General features: G+C 41.1%; 3 protein-coding genes across 7 annotated transcripts; 1 reads left to right on the top strand and 2 right to left on the bottom strand.

The window, feature by feature from the left end:
* Nucleotides 1–258: 258 nt before the first annotated feature.
* LOC135502918 (uncharacterized) lies at nucleotides 259–8,699 on the bottom strand. Of its 4 annotated transcripts, XM_064796112.1 has the most exons (10): nucleotides 8,153–8,699; nucleotides 7,111–7,769; nucleotides 5,510–5,632; nucleotides 5,014–5,067; nucleotides 4,178–4,563; nucleotides 3,843–3,956; nucleotides 3,441–3,653; nucleotides 3,171–3,239; nucleotides 2,106–2,195; nucleotides 259–1,738 (listed from the first exon to the last, which is right to left on the bottom strand). In XM_064796112.1, exons 1-10 carry the CDS (start codon nucleotides 8,581–8,583, stop codon nucleotides 1,721–1,723), a joined length of 2,157 nt encoding a protein of 718 aa, XP_064652182.1. In that variant the 5' UTR covers nucleotides 8,584–8,699; the 3' UTR covers nucleotides 259–1,720. The 4 variants fall into 4 exon arrangements, with proteins under 4 accessions (XP_064652182.1, XP_064652184.1, XP_064652185.1 ...); XM_064796114.1 differs by lacking the exon at nucleotides 5,014–5,067 and having other exon boundaries at nucleotides 4,178–4,566; XM_064796115.1 differs by lacking the exon at nucleotides 5,014–5,067.
* A 223-nt stretch (nucleotides 8,700–8,922) lies between these two features.
* LOC135502913 (hydroxyacid-oxoacid transhydrogenase, mitochondrial-like) lies at nucleotides 8,923–14,832 on the top strand. Of its 2 annotated transcripts, none has more exons than XM_064796107.1 (12): nucleotides 8,923–8,991; nucleotides 9,718–9,764; nucleotides 10,184–10,233; nucleotides 10,348–10,556; nucleotides 10,733–10,929; nucleotides 11,238–11,421; nucleotides 11,742–11,894; nucleotides 12,334–12,432; nucleotides 12,830–12,908; nucleotides 13,045–13,141; nucleotides 13,999–14,156; nucleotides 14,482–14,832. In XM_064796107.1, the coding sequence occupies exons 1-12, from the start codon at nucleotides 8,930–8,932 to the stop codon at nucleotides 14,563–14,565; spliced, it is 1,419 nt and encodes a 472-aa protein (XP_064652177.1). In that variant the 5' UTR covers nucleotides 8,923–8,929; the 3' UTR covers nucleotides 14,566–14,832. The 2 variants fall into 2 exon arrangements, with proteins under 2 accessions (XP_064652177.1, XP_064652176.1); XM_064796106.1 differs by lacking the exon at nucleotides 12,334–12,432 and adding an exon at nucleotides 12,173–12,271.
* A 765-nt stretch (nucleotides 14,833–15,597) lies between these two features.
* Nucleotides 15,598–20,154, bottom strand: LOC135502881 (phosphotriesterase-related protein-like). The gene is made up of 8 exons (XM_064796052.1): nucleotides 20,023–20,154; nucleotides 19,429–19,594; nucleotides 18,908–18,980; nucleotides 18,605–18,716; nucleotides 18,076–18,231; nucleotides 17,496–17,660; nucleotides 16,844–17,061; nucleotides 15,598–16,507 (listed from the first exon to the last, which is right to left on the bottom strand). Exons 1-8 carry the CDS (start codon nucleotides 20,045–20,047, stop codon nucleotides 16,367–16,369), a joined length of 1,056 nt encoding a protein of 351 aa, XP_064652122.1. The 5' UTR covers nucleotides 20,048–20,154; the 3' UTR covers nucleotides 15,598–16,366.
* Nucleotides 20,155–20,373: the final 219 nt, after the last annotated feature.

The following is a 20,373-nucleotide window of genomic DNA, read 5'->3' as shown; positions in this document are numbered from 1 at the left end:
ATGTCTCTGCACACCCCCCCTTGAAAGACTAATTGGGGCAACTTGGACTTCACGCTGGTAGATGTGAAGACAAATTGTTGACCCCATATGAAAAATTGTGCCTCTCGGCTTTCAAATACTTTTTCTCTTCAGTCCCTCAATATCCTGAATGGTCTTCCTCTGCATGTCGATGAGAGTTGAGATTATTTCATGTCATCCTCGGGAGAATATTGCGTGTAATGCGAGACCAAAACTATAAGGAACAACAGAGATCGAATCTGTATCACAATATTCCTTTATTTCATTTCACAATTCAGCCTCACTGAAACTTTGATAAATTATTCTGGACCGCCTAAATAGGAACGATTCAGTAAAATACATGAACAGTACTCTTGATGTGAACGGATCGATTTTTGCCCTCGGTAACATTCTGCTACGTCTCTAACATCACATCACAATCTCAAAATCTCAACACGTATTGCACAATCCATGATCATCAAATCGCATCATCTGTTTGAATGCTACTGGTCCTAATTCAAACATTCATTCCATTCATTTCTATACAACCTAAAATACTCTTCCAAGATGAAGACCAATCATTATTCATTACCAAATTCTACTCAGTGAGTGCCAAGTAAAGTTTATTCATGTGAAAATTGATAGATATATACAATACATGTACCATTATGGTCAATTTTCATCGCATTGACATATCTGGTTACTGTACATCGGCAATGTTCGTTTATTTTCTTGTGGCACTTGAAAATACGATGAACATGAACGGATTAAGCCTTTAATGACATGAACACAAGAATCGGAGGCACCTCCAGGCTGGCATAGAAAGTGCATGAAACCGTCACCAGAAGCTGAGGTAGTTTGTCAGGAGAAATGTGCCTGGTGATGCCGGATTCTTCCAAAAATCGAACCTCCCAACCCTGGACATCCTTGGGTTAACATTCGTAAGGACAGTCGTCCTGGTTATCGGAATTGAATTCAGTAGAAAATAAGAACTTTGATTGAATCTAGGGTCTAATTTCTGAGAAGTGTCTTTAGTTTAGGAGGTTCGACTGAGTGTTATTGGCAGAGCTGTGACAGTACTACATGCCTAAGTGTCAGAAGCCTATTAGTCACAAACGTGAACGTTTAAAAAGCCCTCAATGTTGGCTGGAACATTTGAGGAAAGCTGTCAAGTCTTACCAAAATTTTTGGTCAAAGGGATAAAAAATATCGGTGAAATTGTCCTGTTCTGCAGTCTAGTCTGACAGTACATTTCTCCACAGTGAAATAAACATAAAAGCAGACATTTTGATTCATAGGAAATGCAGCAAATATTTACGCAAAGCTAAGTTAATCACAGTTAAAATCTATATCACTGAGCTATGGGAGGACGTTAGGGGCCAGCTATTTTCCTTTCAGAACTCTGAATAAGCACCGCAGTGGACTAAAAGTTCACAGTGACGCATGCGCATGAATAAATTATCAATGTGCATTCGCATGCATAACTGAACGAGGGTAGAGAAAGAACTAGAAAGTGTTTCGAGGGGCCCTGAATTTCCCTTCACTCATGTCATATCGTCACCTTCCATCTACAGACAGCCCGTAAGATGAAAGTAAAATTTGCACTGGGTGTCACAACAGAAGTTTAGCATTTTCTTCAAGAAAACCTCATCAATTTTGTACAACATCGTCAATGTTACAAGCTGCAAGGGGTAGGAAAGGAGAAGAATAAAAACCACCCTGTTTAGAGTTTAAAATTGAGCTGAAAAATATCAAATATATTGTCAAGTGAAATATCATAAATACAAGCCACATGAATTTCTAGCTTTGAAAAATGTATACATGTAAATCATAAATCTCTGAATCCTGCAGAAGGACGAATCAAAACCTTTTCAGACGTCTACATCTTTTGCAAAAATCTCATTAAATACGATTCACTTTGAACACAAAGTCATATCTGCATAGCACCTCGTTATAATGTTATAATTACAGATCACATACAAGCAATGGTATAAAAAAATACTGTATCTACATTCATGTTACACAACAACTTCTGCCTTAGGTGTGGGTTTTTGCAAAATTCCGAGTCGCAAATTTCCATCTTCTTGTTTTTCTCAGCGAATATTTACCTCATCCAAAACAACCTTGGTGGCAAATGCAACGCCCACAGCCCCAACGACTGACAGGATAACTTGATAAGAGACGGCAAAGCCATACAACTGAAAAAACAGGGGACAGATTGGTGTAGTACAAACATGCGGCACAGATGAAAACAAACGCAGACAATTTACTGAATGATTGAAAAGATGAAATGAAATGTGAAGTCCATGCAACAAACACCGTTGACGCCACCTAGAGGGAAATGAAAACATGCTGGGTGAGACAGAAGATAGAGGTTAACCCTTTCACTACCATCCATTATGGTCACAAAGATACCTGAAAGAACTTGTTGCCTGCCACATGTCAGGCACACTTTACGTCAAGCAGGGGTGTCATTTTATACACCGTGACTTCTCCGCAGGTCTAGGGTAGCAAAAGGGTTAAAATGGATTACGTAAAACAACATAATTGTGCTTTAAGAGGATAACTTTCCTGATAAAATCTAGCTTCACGAAAAAAATTGCCAAAAAAATTTTTTTTCATTGGAAAATCCAAAGAAATTTTGTGATCTGCCAAAATAAGAACAGCAAAAAAAATTTTTCAGAAATTTTCGCACCACGAAAAAATGAAGAGGCGTGAATATTTGATGGTGCAGAGTATATCTCAGGGACTTTTCCTCATGACCAATGAAGTGTTTATGCTACGTTCTAATCTCATCCAGAATCAGACGCGAGGCGAATGCCAACAGTATAGCAGAGAAAACCTTCAGTAAGGCGGAATAATTCACTGAGAAGCCAAATACCTGAAAAAAATTATGAGAGGTTAAGTTATCATTTTAGAGCTCTTATCCCTTTAACTTTGTTGGGATTGTATGCTAAAGATATAATGGTCTGTACCAACACATGTAGCGTTCAACTAAAAGCTATCCCTTGCATGAAAGAAAATATTTTTCTCGAAAAGTCACTATGTAGACCAAGACTGGTTTATCCAGTTCAGGTATGACAAGTGACTGGTGAAATGAGATAACGTGACCCAAATGTTAACCCGACCTTAAGTATCGATTTTGTGTTGCCATGGTAATGGGTAATACTCACTGTCATCCTGAGGGGTTGCAGGTTCATGTAGTACAACATCTTAATACGGTTCTCCGTCGGGCAGATACACTTGAAAAGAAAACATATTTTGATTGCAGAGAGATTCCAAACTCATATCCTAATGTCTGGTGCCTGATGAGAAGGCAGCTTCTACACTACATTTAGCTGGAGGCCAACCATCCATCATCAGAGCATGCTGGACTCTAACCTTCCATTCAACAGGCAGATACCTCAACCACTAGGCCAATAGGGTCGGTATCTATTTCTTACCCTCAACATCCTCTGCCCCTCAAAGTTCACCTCGGCATACGCAGAACAAACCAAAGGGAGTAGTAGTAACGGGATGATGAACTCTGCGATTCCAATAAACGTGGCAGCATGGTTCAGCCAATAGATGATGTAGGTCAGGTCGTAAAAGATGATGAAGGTTATCCAGCTGGCCAGCCATCGCTGCATGATGCGCGATGTGGTCCGGAGTCGACACTGAAGAATATTACACGAATATGACAATATGGTTGAATAGTCACAGTCAAAAAGGTTGAAAGATTGTGAAAACAGTCCAAGAATATATCTAGAGGAAATTCAATTTTGTGCCACACTTTAAGCATCAGTTGTCCTCATAAGACACTTACAGAATTTGATCACCTACAGATAAGGTGTAACTAAACTTACTGAAATCTTCCAGTAGCTGAGTAAAATATCTTCCGCTGTAAAACAGTTTGGCATCACGGCAAATTGGTCTTGTTCGATGGACATGTTGAGGTCTGTACTGTCCGGGCTTGGCATCTGAAAATACACACAACGAAAAATTCTGATTTTCGATTTTCTTGACTTATGCTCAATATTTAGGGCTCAACACATAATCTGTTCACAATGAATTATTATCCACTCCACTTTCCCCTCACCAAGATAAGCTCTGTCTTTTTACTGATGCTAAGGAAGACTCCATTGTTATTCAAGATGACCAAATGCAGAACTAACAGAGCCAATAAGCAAATTTCACTCACCTGCCGCGGACTACCAAGCTCAACCCTCGTAGATGCGATTGCAGACTCCTGGTTGGATGATCCCTTAGACACCTGGGAAATCTGCGACGGTGGGTCAGGAATAACAAGATTGACCATGGAAGGGTTGGTATCGACACTTCCACAAGCCGTCGGCGTGTCGCCGGGACTACTAATAGAACGGGCCGTCTTGTCTAGAACTTTGATGACTGGCGGATTGTCCGAGACTGTCACATTGCGTGTTCGAGGTTTGGGAGTTTCAGACTGTCGTCGAGGAGAGACACTGTTTCGTCGAGAGGAGCTGTGATCGGAACCCACATAGACGGAGCGTTGAATGTCATTTTCCATCGTGCTCATCTCTTCCCAGTCTTCGCTATCGTCAGGGAAAGCTACTGGAAAAAAAAAAGACCAGTCAATGAATTATCAGGAAGGAGGAGAGCTAGCTATCCAATATGAGGGCATTACTTGGTGCGACCCAATGAAGAGGAATGATGGCTATAGATCTAAAGATACACTTGATATAATACATTTCTCTTTTCGAAATGTTTTTTGAAGACCGATTTAACACTAAACCCTACTTTCTTCCCTTCACCAAGCAGTAAGTGGGTAATGAAACTCGCTGACAGAGAAAGTAATGTGGAGCTTGAGTCAAGACCAGACTGCCATACTCTCCAGGGCTTTCAGCTTGAACCGGAATATGCAGGCCAACAGCCAAGGTATGTGATAACTTTCAAAGCACTTTAACCAGACCCAGGTCCGCATAAAGCGCTATTTAAAGCAGCAACTACCAATCACAAGGAAACGTAACCCTTTGGAAAAAAATTCATGAAAAATACAACCTCTTATAAAAGAGTTCATCTCTATCCATTCTGCACTGTTGCCGAAGTTAACTACTGGAAACAACCGAATAATCAGTGAAATAACAGACGCAAAGCCATAGGGGAAAGCTGGCCATCCAGACTGATGTTGAGGAGCTGATAATGCCGTCAGTTTCTAGTGGTCATGAAGTCCTTGGTTTGATCATCACTGTCTACTCGAGACTCTAGACAGGGTCTCTTTGCCTCGCATGCCTTAATCCACGCTGATATATAACTGGTTACCAACCGGAACTGCTAATCTGGTATTGCTGATTGAGGAGCTCATCTGAGTTCTACTGTAACATTTCACGATGAACCCAAACCTTTCACTTTTATGTGTGACCTGTCATAGCAAAACAAGGCACTTGTCGCATGACGCTTTGCTGGTTGAGATGGACTCTATGTTGACTGCCTTTTGCGAAATCCAAACTGTTAACACTTTTTAAATGAGGAAAAAGTGTATTAATTGAAATCTCACCATCTGTATCGAAGTTATGCATTATATCATCAATACGACTGTGACCATTGTGGATGACATCCCGAGTATACTGGATATACATCAGACCATCTTCTTCTAAATCTCTGATGAACCGACGAATACCTGCAAAGATAAAGAGAGAAACTTACACAATCAGCAATGATAGGGAGGTGATATGTACAGAAGAAAGGGCCAAGTGAAGATACACAAAAGATTCATTAGTTTTCAAATAGTTTTCTTTCCTCTTTACTGGCAAAAATTGTCAATAACCAGTTGACTACGGAGCACATGCTGTGCAAGTGTCAGCCTCCCTTCTCAACTTTTGTTGATCCCTGCAGTGAAGAGCTTGTTTTCTGTCAGAAAGCTGAGTAATGTCACAACATCGCAGGAAGAGGGCGAAAAGGACAGCATGAGGAATGTTTTGTTTAAGTACAGTGGAACCCCAGTTGGCGACCACCTCAGTAACGCGACCACCCCGCCAACGCGACCACGATTCGCTGGTCCCGAATGGTTTCCTCTCTAATTACCATTAAGAGACCCCCGCTAAGACGACCACCCCGGTACCCCGACCGCGACCACTGGCTTGGCCGGTCCCAAACTGAAAATCAACCCCGCTAACCCGACCACCAGGCCTAATTGCCGTAATCGGTCGCGACCGCGGCATAGTAATTAGCACCTCGCTGCCAAGCTTTGTTGAGACGGGGACAATGGCCATGGGAATACATATGAAAACAAAAAATACAATGTGATTTTGCAGGTATGATCAATTGTATAAGTGTAAATGAATAAATAAACTTTCCTTTTCTAACGTTTTCATGGTTTGTTTTCAATTCATTACTGAGCCAGTTCAGCACCCGACATGCGCACTCAGCAGCAGCAAAATCATGTGATTTGCGTGATTTGCATATGAACTGATAATAAACGGCGGGTAGTTTGAAGACCACACTTATGACAATAACAAGCTTGCGAGACGTTTGAATGTTTTATGATATGGAGAACTTGGTTGATTTACTACAGTATCATTTTATATTTCTTTAAATATTTTGGCTGAAAATAGACTTGATTAAAACTGTAGCATTACTCAACTCATCTTCTCAGGTGAAATCATAAGATAAGTTTACTTCAATCGTCACAAACAGTCGGGTACATGGAGGATGATTCACCAAATTGCCCGCAAATGCGTCACGTCGGGCAGATAATGAAACTTTGTGGATAAAATGAGTTACAAAATTACCTTTTCTAACTCATTCTGAGAATGTAACATGTAATTTTATCGACGAACTGTTCTTGCGAGGCATGATAACAAAACTTTGGAGCGTGCATCATCTCAATCAGGCAGCGTTGCTATGGTAGTACAGCGTACACACGCCATGCAGTCGGCAATTTTGGCGGGAAAAATAATCATGTATTTCGTCTGGGGATTCCCAACCTCGCTAACACGACCACCCCGGTAACACGACCACTCCGACCACGGTCCCATGAGTGGTCGTGTTACCGGGGTTCCACTGTAATTGAATTTTTTCAAATAACCCTTCTCTTTAGGTTTAAAGATCTGTTAACCTGACAATTAAATTGGTATGGCCTAAGAGCAGACTACCTACCTATAGTGTGTGTCCTACACACCGACAGAACCACGATCCCAACTAACAGGTTCCATACCAAGCTCAATATGGAATGTCCCATTCTGGCTGCATACTTTAGGTGACAAACCCAGGGATTTACACCTAACTTTGTACAGCTGTGCTCGTAAAACTCCTCAAAGTTTGAATAATTGTTCAGTGTGATGAAAATGACACCAAGAATTGCCATGAGACCTGCCGAATTGATTTTGAAGATCGTCTTTGAATGCATCCGGACGCTCTGCAGCATAGGTTTGTTTGTGAACAAGTTGTATGCTAGTCCGTTAGCGTACACACCCAAAGAACTCCAGCCAATGACAATTAGCATTTCCACAGTGCCTGTGAGAACTGTCTGTCGAGTTGTGATGCTAATGATGTCATACACAAGAAACCAGATGTTCGCTGCAGCAAAGGTCAGCGCGAATGTTAGCGTCAGAACATAAATGATTGTCCCAAACCATGGTTTGTCATTTTCGTGGAGTTTTATCCCGAGTGATTTTGCCAGCGGGAACCACAAACAGAACGGAATTGGTCTCGACTGTTTGATGCTGTATCCTCTCATTTCCCCTGGTAGTGACTTGCCAGCTATATTCAAACTGGCATCGCCATAGTAGTGGTCACTATCTGCACGGGGACGTGACCTAAAAAACAGCAAGAGTTGAACAGAGCGGTCAGAATCCACAATAGTTCTCCCTCCTATTTGTACCGAAGGATGAGTTTTCCCTTGAAATGGATACACAGGGCTTTAAGAGAGGTTTTTCTTTCTTTTTCTTATCTTGCATTAGGCGATGTTTGACAGGTTATGGGACAATCTGTCAATCTACTGTTGGTAACTTCTGAAAATACAGCCATATACAAGTCAAAATTGACTAGGCCTAGCTTTGCCTCCATTTAACAACTTGGCTAAACTATTCATCTTCTTAGTTGTTTGACACAATGAAAGTGGTACTGTTTCAGGCCAAGCCAGGTGTTCTTTTTACCCTTTGACAATACCACCTATAGCCTCACTATATTCTATACTTGCCCAATCGTTCCTTTTGACATTATGGAATCCAAAGTCGACGTTGGCACATTCACAGCAGCCGCTGATGCACATCCGAGGCACTGGACGGCTCCTGCTGCAATACTTCCTGGTGGAAAAGATGCCATGTTCATATTGCTGCTATTGTAACCCAAGGCCCCGGCCAATCCACCATACTGTTGGTGATGTTCACATGCCCCAGGTGCGGGACTACGTCGAGGGGTACTCATCAGCGGGCTGCTTGATCCCGCCTTGATTGACGTGGATGCTGTAGAACTCAGAGGCTGATGAGATTGATTGCGCAGCCGGGGAAGAGTGCGCATGGGGGAGGAGTTTGAATTCAGCCCACTGGCGATGGCGCTGGAACTCCCCCCATCACTATCCCCATCCTTTATTAAAACATCAGGGATCAGGTCAGCTTTATCTGTTTCCATGGTAACTAAAGAGTTATTTCTTGATTAATCTGATCTCATTATGCTGATCTAAGCAGCAATATTGACGTTTTAATGCTTTTTAAGCAAATAATGTCACAAAAATTGTAAACACGGAAGTAAATTTGTAAATCTAACGAACATATTTTTGACCACTTGGAAAATTTCAAAATCCAAAATCTTAGCAATAAGGCATTGATAAATTTAAAACTTCTTGTCAATTCAATTTTTATTTTCATATTTAGATAAATATTGTATATTAGTTAATTGTTTTTCTGTGAATTTGATAAGAGGAATTGTCGAATTTTTTTTCTGGCGTCCTATATTTTCACACGGGGTGGAGCAAAAAATGGCGATTCGCAGCACAAGAGAGACGGTTCGGGGACTTATGCGGGCAATATCTGCTACAACGTAAGTGATCTAACGTAATCAACATTTCAGAAGTATCATCTTGCAAAACTTTCCAGGTTAAATGTCAGTTCGGGGGTTGTCATCGCGCCCATTGCGCACAAACAGCGGATGAAAAATGAGTCTGAAGTCCACATCTTATCTCTCCTGTACATTTTGTACACAATATGACACAATGTCAATGATTTGTACATAGTGATATAGGCCTAGTACACAGTGTGTAGGCCTTCGTATGAATTGTAGTGTATAAATCCCATGTAATCAGGCGTACTAATGGAAGATAAGCTGTGATTTGATAATAGGCCCATGGCCATGCTGGTAGTGTTGCATGGATAATTTTGTCAATTTAAAGGGGTACTACAGGGAGGACAAGAGGGGCTAATTTGGCCATCTTCAAGTGACTTGTATACACAGTATGGGCGCTTGGTCATGTCAGACATAGCACGAAATATATCCCTCATACAAACGTGAATCATTTCGACCTACTGTGAGATGTGAGAGACCCCTATTGAGACCCCTATTTGACAGAGAGTATTGTCACACTTATGTGTCATTGGGTGATATGAATAAAGACTAGCAAATGCTTTTACTCCGGTTTTGTACAGGAAGGCCTAGTGTAAATGTACATGGAGTTTTAGATAAAAGCATTTGCTAGTCTTTATTCATATCACCCATTGTCACAACTTTGATTAGACTCCGACTCTGTTAAGTAGGATTTTTTTCTTCCAGATGCAGATGTCCCGCTCATGCTCAGATGGATCCCCGGGCTACTCCAGGTAAAATGCTTAATGCATTTATAATTACAAACAACTGCAGATTACAAGAGCAAAACTATCTTCTGGGGTCAGGCATCATCGTATTGTGTGGACATGCTGTATCCGTGTCTGTGTATAGTGCCGTGAATCAGAAAATTGTGGGCATGAAATTTGAATTCTACTGCACCATATCTTATCTTTATCAGTTTATGAGATTGTTTGTCTTATATTGGATATTGTCTGCTTGGTTTAAAGTTCAAAACGTAGGTTATTAACCCTCCTTGGATAATGCATATTTTAACAAGGCATAAAATAAGTGTGGTCGCATAGCAGTTGGTTGTTTCATTGAATTGCTTACAACTTTTTTCAAGCTTATTGTTTTGCTATTAAAACGGAATAGTATGGTTTGAAATACATGATTTTTTCTGGTTCTATTCCAGTCCTCAAGGTCAAAAGCAGCTCTAGTGACAACAGAGAATATGCTTTTGAGGTAAGATCATCTAGAGGTAAAACATCTAGTTTGTCTACAAGCCCAACACTTGTTTGTTTCTTTGCATATTTGAGGCTTAGATTGTCTCAATATAACTCTGATTTTGTCCTACAGATGGCGTGCTCGAATATCAGATATGGTGAAGGCGTCACCCAAGAAGTCGGCATGGACTTCATTAACATGAAGGCAAAGAAGGTTGCACTCTTCACAGATTCCAAACTAGTCAATCTCCCACCTGTTAAAGTTGCAATTGCGTCCCTGGAACAAAATGGCGTCAACTATCAACTGTTTGATAAAGTACGCGTGGAGCCCACTGACGTCAGGTAAGTTTCAAATTGATGAAAGTCAACTTAAGAACGTGGAAAGACTGAAAGAAATTTAGTAATTTGACAAATTAAAATTGTGAAAATGAAGCTCCTCACGATTATGAACACCAAGAGTGGATTGTCTGTAAGAAACATAATATGAATAATATCATTAAATATCTCAATATTTTCAGTTTCAAGTCTGCCATAGAGTTTGCCCGTGCTGGTAACTTTGACGCGTATCTGGCGGTGGGCGGTGGTTCTGTCATAGACACATGTAAAGCTGCAAATCTCTATGCAACAAAACCTGACGCGGAATTCTTAGACTTTGTCAACGCTCCTATTGGGAAGGGTCTCCCTGTAGAGCACGAATTAAAGCCCTTGATTGCTGGTGAGTATGTCGCAAGGCTGTTGTATTCCTGTAATGTTTCATAAAATAGCAACATCTGTACACGACCTAAGGACATTATGTCCCAACTACAACACACACTAGGATGAAAAAAGTCCCTAAGCCATGATTATGGAAATGCTGTCTACAGGGGCTCCACATTTGTGGTCTCTTGTAAAATATTATAAAGTGGCAAAATGTGACATAAAATCTCAGGGCAGTTGCAAAAATTGGCGCTGGGCTGGGACGAGAATCAAGTTTTCAATCTCAACTGGCCTTATCAAATAATCATATGTTTTACGACTTCTCAGTGCCAACAACCTCAGGAACTGGTAGTGAAACCACTGGCGTTGCCGTCTTTGACTACATTCCCCTTGGTGCTAAAACAGGAATTGCTAACCGTGCCATACGACCGACACTTGGGATCGTTGACCCTCTCCACACCCTGCACATGCCTGAGCGAGTCGCTGCATACAGCGGTTTCGACGTTCTTTGGTAAGATGTTGACGCTCTTGCTCCGCCAGAGCCCAGTTCATTAGAATTCTGTCAAGAAGATTACCCTACATATCAACAGTGCAGTTGGAAAAGCTGCTCAAAAAATCCTGAGCAAATCGAGAGAACTATAGTGAAATGAAGCTGACAGTACCGCGGATCTAGATATCAAGCATTTCATTGCAAACCTGAACTATCCTATTGAAACTCAAGTGACAAGTTCTCACTATCAGTGTAAAAAATCTTGATATTGTCAATGAGGATTTGCAGTACATGTTATTAATCTCTGAATTACTTAAATATCAATCTCCCCAACATTGCAGCCATGCCCTCGAGTCCTACACCGCTCTTCCATACCTGGACAGAAGCCCACGGCCAACGAACCCCAAATTCCGACCAGCATACCAAGGAAGTAACCCCATCAGCGATGTCTGGTCCAATCACGCACTCAGAGTCGTTGCAAAGTATTTCAAAAGGTACGATCTGACATACTCAGCCCCTTGCAACATTAAGAGTGGTTAGCGTGTGGATGGATGACCAAGAAATAGAACACTTCTCAAGAATTATCACAAATATCACATATCAAATTTGTGACACCAACCTTGACTTGTAGTTTCACATGGGGAGATTCATCATTGCAGTTGGTAATAATCAATCAAACTAGTGTTTTCAATTGTCTTTATATCCACAGAAATGATCAATGTCTTGTTTTTAAAGTTAATTATTGTTTGTGTATTAACCACATTGATTTCAGGTCCGTGTTTGATCAATCCGACATGGAGGCCCGATCACAGATGCATCTAGCAAGCGCATTTGCCGGAATCGGTTTCGGAAATGCAGGAGTACATTTATGGTAAGAGAAATATCAGAAGCGCCCTCTATGTTGTTAGCGCCCTACTCTTTGTTTAATTTCAGGGCTGTATATGACCAGTCGGATATGGAGGCTAGGTCCGCTATGCATCTTGCTTCTGCATTTGCTGGTATAGGGTTTGGGAACGCCGGGTGTCATCTGTGGTTAGTGTCTATATCTAATGTTGGTGAATGGTCCCCCTTCCTGTAAAGTATTCCAACCAAACATTGTAAAGTTTCAATTGTATATACAAACTGCAACAACATCACATTTACTTCTCAGTCACCACACAACATGCTCTTACACCATGATGACCTTGACCTTCCCTCCATTTTCTGGTCACAACCTTTTCTCCAGCCAATCAGTAGTAATGTTTTGTAAACAAAGCCACGCAGCGCGACTGCGAACTGAGCGCTATTGTTATGATCGTACTTAAAGCAATTCACAGGTACCTGCTGTTCATTCCCAGTAGAAGGTTCAATATACCAAAACGTCGGACAGATTATATTACATTGTGGTGCTTGTTTACTTTAATTTCAACATACTTCCCTCCATTTTCAGCCATGGTTTGTCGTATGCCATCGCTGGAGGTGTGCGGACCTATCAACCTGATGATTATACCAAGGATCATCCAATTATTGTAAGCATTCTCCGCTGATATGTGTCACCGAACAATTAGCTTCCATCAGTAAAACCAAAAAAAACGTGTGGTTAAAATGATTTGATATCCATGTTCTTTGAAGTTGGGTCTCTTTATTTTGTTCTCTCTTATCCAGCCTCATGGTCTGTCTGTCGTCCTGACCGCTCCGTCTGTCTTCAAGTTCACCGGTCCTTCTTGTCCAGAAAGGCATCTTGAAGCTGCCAAAATCTTAGGTGAGTTTAACGTCAAGATTTCTCAGAAGTCATTAACTTTATGGCTCCCGGTTCTGCTTAGCACCTGGAGTAGGTGGAATGGCAGTCTGTGTTGGAAGTCACGTAAGGACGCAGTTACGCAGCTATTCTATTGAAAGACATGTCTCATCTTGCAGGTGTTGGATGCAGTTACGCAGCTATTCTATTGAAAGACATGTCTCATCTTGCAGGTGTTGGATGCAGTTATGCAGCTATTCTATTGAAAGACATGTCTCATCTTGCAGGTGTTGGATGCAGTTACGCAGCTATTCTATTGAAAGACATGTCTCATCTTGCAGGTGTTGGATGCAGTTACGCAGCTATTCTATTGAAAGACATGTCTCATCTTGCAGGTGTTGGATGCAGTTACGCAGCTATTCTATTGAAAGACATGTCTCATCTTGCAGGTGTTGGATGCAGTTACGCAGCTATTCTATTGAAAGACATGTCTCATCTTGCAGGTGTTGGATGCAGTTACGCAGCTATTCTATTGAAAGACATGTCTCATCTTGCAGGTGTTGGATGCAGTTACGCAGCTATTCTATTGAAAGACATGTCTCATCTTGCAGGTGTTTGATGCAGTTACGCAGCTATTCTATTGAAAAACATGTCTCATCTTGCAGGTGTTGGATGCAGTTACGCAGCTATTCTATTGAAAGACATGTCTCATCTTGCAGGTGTTGGATGCAGTTACGCAGCTATTCTATTGAAAGACATGTCTCATCTTGCAGGTGTTGGATGCAGTTACGCAGCTATTCTATTGAAAGACATGGCTCATCTTGCAGGTGTTGGATGCAGTTACGCAGCTATTCTATTGAAAAACATATCTCATCTTGCAGGTGTTGATGTGACTAATGTGAAGTTAGCTGACGCCGGTCTTGTGCTGTCTGAACGAATGAGAGAGATTATGCAGGAGATGAAGGTCGAAGATGGTTTGAATGTGGTCGGGTTCACCACCGCCGATATCCCGCAGCTAGTCAAGGGCACACTTCCACAGGTATGTCATATAAACTGAGATTTATTTGAGGCGCGGATCCAAGGGGGGCCCATGTTCTTGAAAATCGTTGAAATTTACCATGAAATTTTGGAACACTTTTTGATGAGATATGCTGTGCACGACCCCCCTCTTTTTTTCAGCACCTTGATCTGCCCCTGTGTTTTTATCAGGATCATGCTTGTCTTGTGCTCTGTTTAGGCACGAGGCACCACAGAGAACATTTATGGTGGAGGTCGGGATAAGAATACTCAAACTAAATGCTCATGTGAGCAAGGTCATGAGATGGAATATTGCTATGTTTCATAACTGTTTTCTGTCCTTTCAGACGAGGATCACAGCTCTATCACCGCGGCCACAGTCAGAGGAGGACTTGGCCATGCTGTACGAGACCTCGATGAAGATCTACTAGAACTGAATACTCCGGACAATTACAAAATACTCAAAAGAATAGTTGATCAGGTTTATAGAGGTTGCCACATTAAACGGAATAAACAGGTTTGATGCAGGGTTGAGCTGTAAAATTCGCTACCTCCACTCAATAGTTTGTGCCAAACACATTCAATGAGACATTGCGTGATACACATATGTATAAGGACTCGAAAATAGTTAAGTATAATATAGTAAAGTATAATATGTATATGTTGATTTTACTGGAATGCAATTATAATAATGGTTATATATAATCATTGTGTGTTGGTTTTATTGACTATTGTAGAGGTCCCTCTTCAATAATGGCAGCTAGTAGGAATTCAAGTGGCCCAAGTCACTAAGCACTCTCATGTGTAGTAGGGGGGAGCATACCAAAAGTGTTGACCATCAAAAGTGTAGTTGAATGCGAGACCAAAGTCATGTTTGGTGGTCATGTCAACATCCCATTGGTTAGTGTTCCTCCCCAGTGGACACGTGCCATTATTTGACCTGGATTGATTGTCCACGTGGAGATGACAGTTTGTGATCTAAAACTGGTTATGGGATGTGATGGATGTGACGCTACAGTTGGTCACCTATTGGGTTGATGGGCGTACTGACTCGGTCTTGCCAGGGAGTCCATTTTGAGCTAATGGGGCCCTTTCACTTGTCCCGGCATAGGACACAAAGTGTTAATCGTGTTGCGTTTCTGAAGGACGAACTAGTGTCTGGTTTGGTGTCTTGCTCAAGGACACAGAGGTGATACAGCTTTAGTCCTTCCAAAAGTTGTAGTCACAACCTCCTAATTATGAGTCTGTCACTCGAACCACTATGGCTCTGGGACTTTGCCACTGATCTCCGGAATACAGAAGGTCTTTTTGTTGAGTTGCCGTTAGTTGAAATGAACTGCCATGATTCAAATTGTTGAAAAATGGTGATGAATCGCTCGGTGTGCGTCGGGCAGAGCTCGTTTGGTAAGAAGTGGTCCAGTCAAATCTGTGGACATAACCAAGAGTGAATGAGAGAAGGCTAATTTTAAAGTTATAAATTTTATTCTACAATAATTTTATAATAAATTTGTAGTTAATTATGCGTCACATGGATATAATCAACACAACAATATAACCTGAGTAATCGAATATTATGAGAACTGCTGCATTTGAATCAATCATTTGAATAAAGTCCTCTGCTCTAATAAATGTTCGGAATCCAAGAATACAAAACTATTGTATTTCACAAAATACATGTAATACAATAAATGTATAAATGTATAAATCTTTAAAACTATTTCGATTCTAGACTAATTATAATCAACAACAGTGCTATCACAAATACCCAAACTACTGCGGTTACCCCGAGGTTTCCAAACTCTTTTCAAATTCAAGTTCAATTTCTAATTTTTAAATGAAGAGAGAAGAAGATGAAGAAACGATGAAAATACAATTAATTATGAAGAACACCCCAATCCTACAGTCTAAAAATATAAGCACCATCACCTACTGCAAGGGCAAGCCCTTGCAGTCCCATAAATTCACCTTTTGAACAATCTCGAGGCATATCAGCACCTGTTTCATAAAAAAGATGTAAAACGAAGACAATAGAACATTATTGGTTAATTGTAAATTCTTTTAGTTTCTCTTCATTGGTATTGGAGAATATAAAAAATTTGGTCAGAATTAGTATTTAAGAGCTTGGTGAAGACCTCTTTTAAAAAATTCCCTGCTGGATGAGTCGCTCAAATGCTTGCAGCGCTACTTTTGAGAACGGCTAACTGGATGCACTTTGCCCATGTCACGATTTCCCTAGGAGCAGTTGTACGTTAACCACTCGCGAGGGTTATGTATGAGTATCTTGTCCACCTGTTGCTGTGTGTACCCCCTAGCGAGCATCTTTGGAACTATGCTCTCCAGGATGTGCGAATACCCATGGCCGCCGAATTTCATCTGGAAAATGTAGGAACAAAAGCCATGAATTTTTAGTTTCTGCTTTCAGTGAGCTTAAAATATCACTCTGCTAGAGACGGAGGGGAGGTGGCTTATCTAATTCAACAAATAGTTTCATGTATGAAAGATAATGGACGGCCAAACTCTGTGATGTTCCCACGTATCAGCTTCAGATAGGCGACCAGAGTGTTGCCACTTAATCTATAAGAGCACACTGACATACAAGCCTATGTTTGGTCTGAATGAGCTATCACTCAGTATTGGGATGGAGGGGGAGATGGCAGGGGGAGGGGAGGAGGCACTTGCTTGATAACTATTAAGGGCACACCAACTTACCAGCCTATGTTTGGTATGAATATCATGAGCTATCACAATCTTGTCTTCATACCCCTGTTTGATGAGATGCTTGATACGATTGATTCTCTCTGCATCACTTGGCATGTCAATGGCCAAGTTTTTCTGGTAATGCGACGCTTCCAATCCAAACAGGTCATACTCGCAGTAACTTCCCATCTTTGCAAATTCTTCCAACTCCCCGTAGTCATGGATGGAACCTAAAATCAGAAAAATGAGTTGTTCATTAATAAAAAGGCCTACTCTGTTCGATATATTTGAAATTGACCCTGAATTTGAATCAATTGTGTGAATTCATACTGAATATATATAAAAAACAACATCGCTGTTGTGTTCACTGATAAGTATAACATGGGGTGATATGAATAAAGACTAGCAAATGCTTTTACTTCAATTTTGTACAGAAAGGCCTAGTGTAAATGTACATGGAGTTTTAGATAAAAGCATTTGCTCGTCTTTATTCATATCACCCATGGTCTTCTTTATCCAGAACGTCCTCACGGGCAGTGCTGTTGCAGACACAGACCCAAACTGGCAAATCCTACCCAGATTTGATTTCACGCTCTACTGTGTGGTAGACCAGCAGGATAACCCTTGAGCTAGGGAACCTCTTGACTGACATTACAACACTTACGGTCTAGATGTGACATGACTGTCTTGGACACATCTCCGCCAGCTTCTTGGACAATTCTCAAAATTTCAAACGGTGCTTTGGGGTTTCTGCCAGGATGTATGATAACTGGGCATCCAATCGCTTCCTGGATGGCAGCAGCACCTTGTAGACATTTGATCTCCGAGGCTAGAAAGAAACGAAAATCTGTAACTGGGAGAGATCAGCTGAGGAGCCACTGGACCTGTACCATGGTACCCAATTGTACAAATTGCGGAAACATTTTTAACAATAGACCTGTCCGATCTTTTGTGACTGGTGAAATTGAGGGGTTGTATGTAGTGTGCATCACACTCCTCTAAGATTTGTTATTTGATATTCATCCAGAGTTCTCCACAGGGTGGTACCTTGATTCAAGAAGTTTTGGAAGTGTGCAAGAAAAGGTAGGGTGGCCAGCAAGTTAAGGTTGGCTGGCCCAATAGAAACCCCCTTTTTTAAAATCCTAGAGCAAGGTAGGGTGGCTGCTTCCAAGGTAGGGTGGTAAGCTGCCAAAGTTGGGTGGGATGTCCTGAGAAATGTCCTTGTGGAGAACACCGTTCTCTACCTTCAAGAGGCCAGGTGCATCCGATTTCTCCAATGACACCACATTTGATATCTGTCCCATCAGCTCCCTGAGTCAGATCAGACATCATCACTTCGCTCATCTGTTCTATCGTCATCGATGCAACACTAGCCTGCTGTGAAGCTCCAACGTAATAGCCTGCAAGTACAAGAGAATGACATGTTTATGAGTTGAGGTTCATCTGTTAATACAAAGGCCTGCTACTGGTAAAAGTAGGCCTTTTGTAAAATGCACCTTATGGCGTAAAACATTGACACACAATTTATTTGTAGCGCATTTACTTTGAGCCTCCAATTTGCATTAGTACCACTCTGATTCAACTAAGTGAAGAAGGCCAGTCACATGAGTCAGATGGGATCAAACGTTAGTCTCCTAGATCCCTTGGCCTAAAAAGGGGTACATCCATGTCACATTAGACTGTTCTTTCGACCCAAAAATAAGCAAAGGTGAAAGCAAGATTCCAAAATCTGAAAACTTGCCACAGCAAACAAGAGCAAATTCAAAAACTAACCTGTCCCGGAGACAATATTAACTCCCGTTTTCCTTGAGAGCTCCTGCATAAACTTCATGTCACGGTCGATACCGATTGTAGTATTCTCAACAATGGTGGCGCCACCATTTTCCTAGAATTAAGACAGATATTATGATATAAACAGACAACCAGTGAATTATTAGGTACCACCACTTTTGCTGAGACTTGAAATCCATAGGGATTAGAACGCTTTCAAATCGAGTGAATCTAAATTTCAAGGTTGGGAGTAAATGCAGTGTCCTTAATAGGGAGGTGTCCGCTAAAAGGGAGGTTCCACTGTACCTTGAAATACTTCATCTCGCTGAGAACAGCTTCTTTCTCTTCAAATAACTTGAGATTTTCCAGGTTGGCGTATCTGGAAAAGTGACATGGATTCATTCAAAGCCGAAACGAAAAGTAAACAAAGGCAAAGACCTATTTGTGACCATCCTGAGATTCAGATTTTTTCACTCATTTGAAATATCAAGAGGTGGAGTATACATTATACTACCAGGATGATTTGTGATTGGCTCTCGCTTCCTTGTTTAAACATTTTCCCCATCTTATCCCAAACTTCGATGACCACTGTCAGACAATTCTGGCATCCCTAAAAGCCTGCAATCCCCAATGCTTTTAAGTCTGAAGCTGACTGTAGCACTTTCAGGAAAACTCGCCATAGCTGGTGTGACAACAGTTAGTGCATGCCTGATGATGAAGCTGTCACATAATAAAGGCTCCACAGCAACAGAGACAACACATACAGACATTATAAGAAGACAGGACAAGACAATACAGACCGAGAAATTATAAGGCAAGAGACTTACGGGTACTGACGAATCAAGCCAAGGTTGCCCATCTTGAACGAAAGATCACCACTGGCTTTGTCCTTCATGTGAGGAGGAGCAGGTGTGAGGGCACAATAAAACTGCATGCAGACGTGTTCATGGGTCAAGGTGATTCCCGCATCTTTGGGAGAGATTGTTCCCAAGACTGAAACAGAGATAGTGCTACTGTCAGTACCAACGTAAGTGACAGTGACTGCAAGAATCAATCACTGACAACACATCCAACTCAACTGCGGACATTCGCTGGTCATGGATTCGTTGACGATGTCAGTCATGTGACTGTGTCATGATTGCCAGATATGAGAATGAGATGTCTTGCCTGCCTGTTTACGGTCTATCATTGACCAATGTGAATATCATGACCAGTTCATCAGTCAACATTTACCATTACCATAACCATATCATCCATCATCATGATTTCATTCTATTAATGTTTAGTTACTTTCAGTGTGAGTTTCAGTCACTTCCTTGTCCCACTTTGAATTATCTTTAAAAAAAATTATTATGAGCAAAGACTAAAAGAGTGTATTTCTCAGAAACCAGTAGGTCTAACTTATCAGTATGAATGTTCACCGGTTTGAATTCTTCCAGATGACATCTTTTGTTTCGATAAAAATCAAGGATATAGCGAGATATTTGGGAAAATGGCAGGAAAATGTCCTACAGAAAAATATACTTGATATTGGTGACCGCTAAATGTGTTCGTGCCAATAATGATGCTGTAAGGGAATTGGGAAATGATAATTCTCTGCATCTAACATCTGACATATTTTTCCGAACGAAAAACAATTAAAGTCATCAATCATTAGTCAGATTTAGATACTATGGATTTTTCGAACTAAAATATTGTGAGTAAAAGCCAAAAGTTGGTTTGCAACACAACGTATCAACTCCGGATTTCCTGTCAAACGTCAAAACAGTGTC

This window comes from Lineus longissimus, chromosome 19 (genome assembly GCF_910592395.1).
Source record: "Lineus longissimus chromosome 19, tnLinLong1.2, whole genome shotgun sequence".
Taxonomy (NCBI): Eukaryota; Metazoa; Nemertea; class Pilidiophora; order Heteronemertea; family Lineidae; genus Lineus; species Lineus longissimus.
The sequence above is the reverse complement of the archived record's forward strand: the minus strand, read 5'-3'. Positions and strand labels throughout refer to the sequence as shown.

Excerpts from the sequence above, each read along its gene's own strand:
- LOC135502918 (XM_064796112.1), bottom strand. The coding sequence starts at position 8,583 with ATGGAAACAGATAAAGCTGACCTGATCCCTGATGTTTTAATAAAGGAT. Across the intron at positions 5,068-5,509 it reads GCATAACTTCGATACAGATG|TAGTTAACTTCGGCAACAGT; the intron begins GTGAGATTTCAA and ends GGTTGTTTCCAG. Across the intron at positions 3,240-3,440 it reads AGGGGCAGAGGATGTTGAGG|TGTATCTGCCCGACGGAGAA; the intron begins GTAAGAAATAGA and ends TTTCTTTTCAAG.
- LOC135502913 (XM_064796107.1), top strand. The coding sequence starts at position 8,930 with ATGGCGATTCGCAGCACAAGAGAGACGGTTCGGGGACTTATGCGGGCA. Across the intron at positions 11,895-12,333 it reads GTTGCAAAGTATTTCAAAAG|GGCTGTATATGACCAGTCGG; the intron begins GTACGATCTGAC and ends GTTTAATTTCAG. Across the intron at positions 12,909-13,044 it reads CCAAGGATCATCCAATTATT|CCTCATGGTCTGTCTGTCGT; the intron begins GTAAGCATTCTC and ends TCTCTTATCCAG.
- LOC135502881 (XM_064796052.1), bottom strand. The coding sequence starts at position 20,047 with ATGTCATCTGGAAGAATTCAAACCG. Across the intron at positions 17,661-18,075 it reads ATGCACCTGGCCTCTTGAAG|CCTCGGAGATCAAATGTCTA; the intron begins GTAGAGAACGGT and ends GTTTCTTTCTAG. Across the intron at positions 17,062-17,495 it reads AGTCATGTCACATCTAGACC|GTTCCATCCATGACTACGGG; the intron begins GTAAGTGTTGTA and ends TTCTGATTTTAG.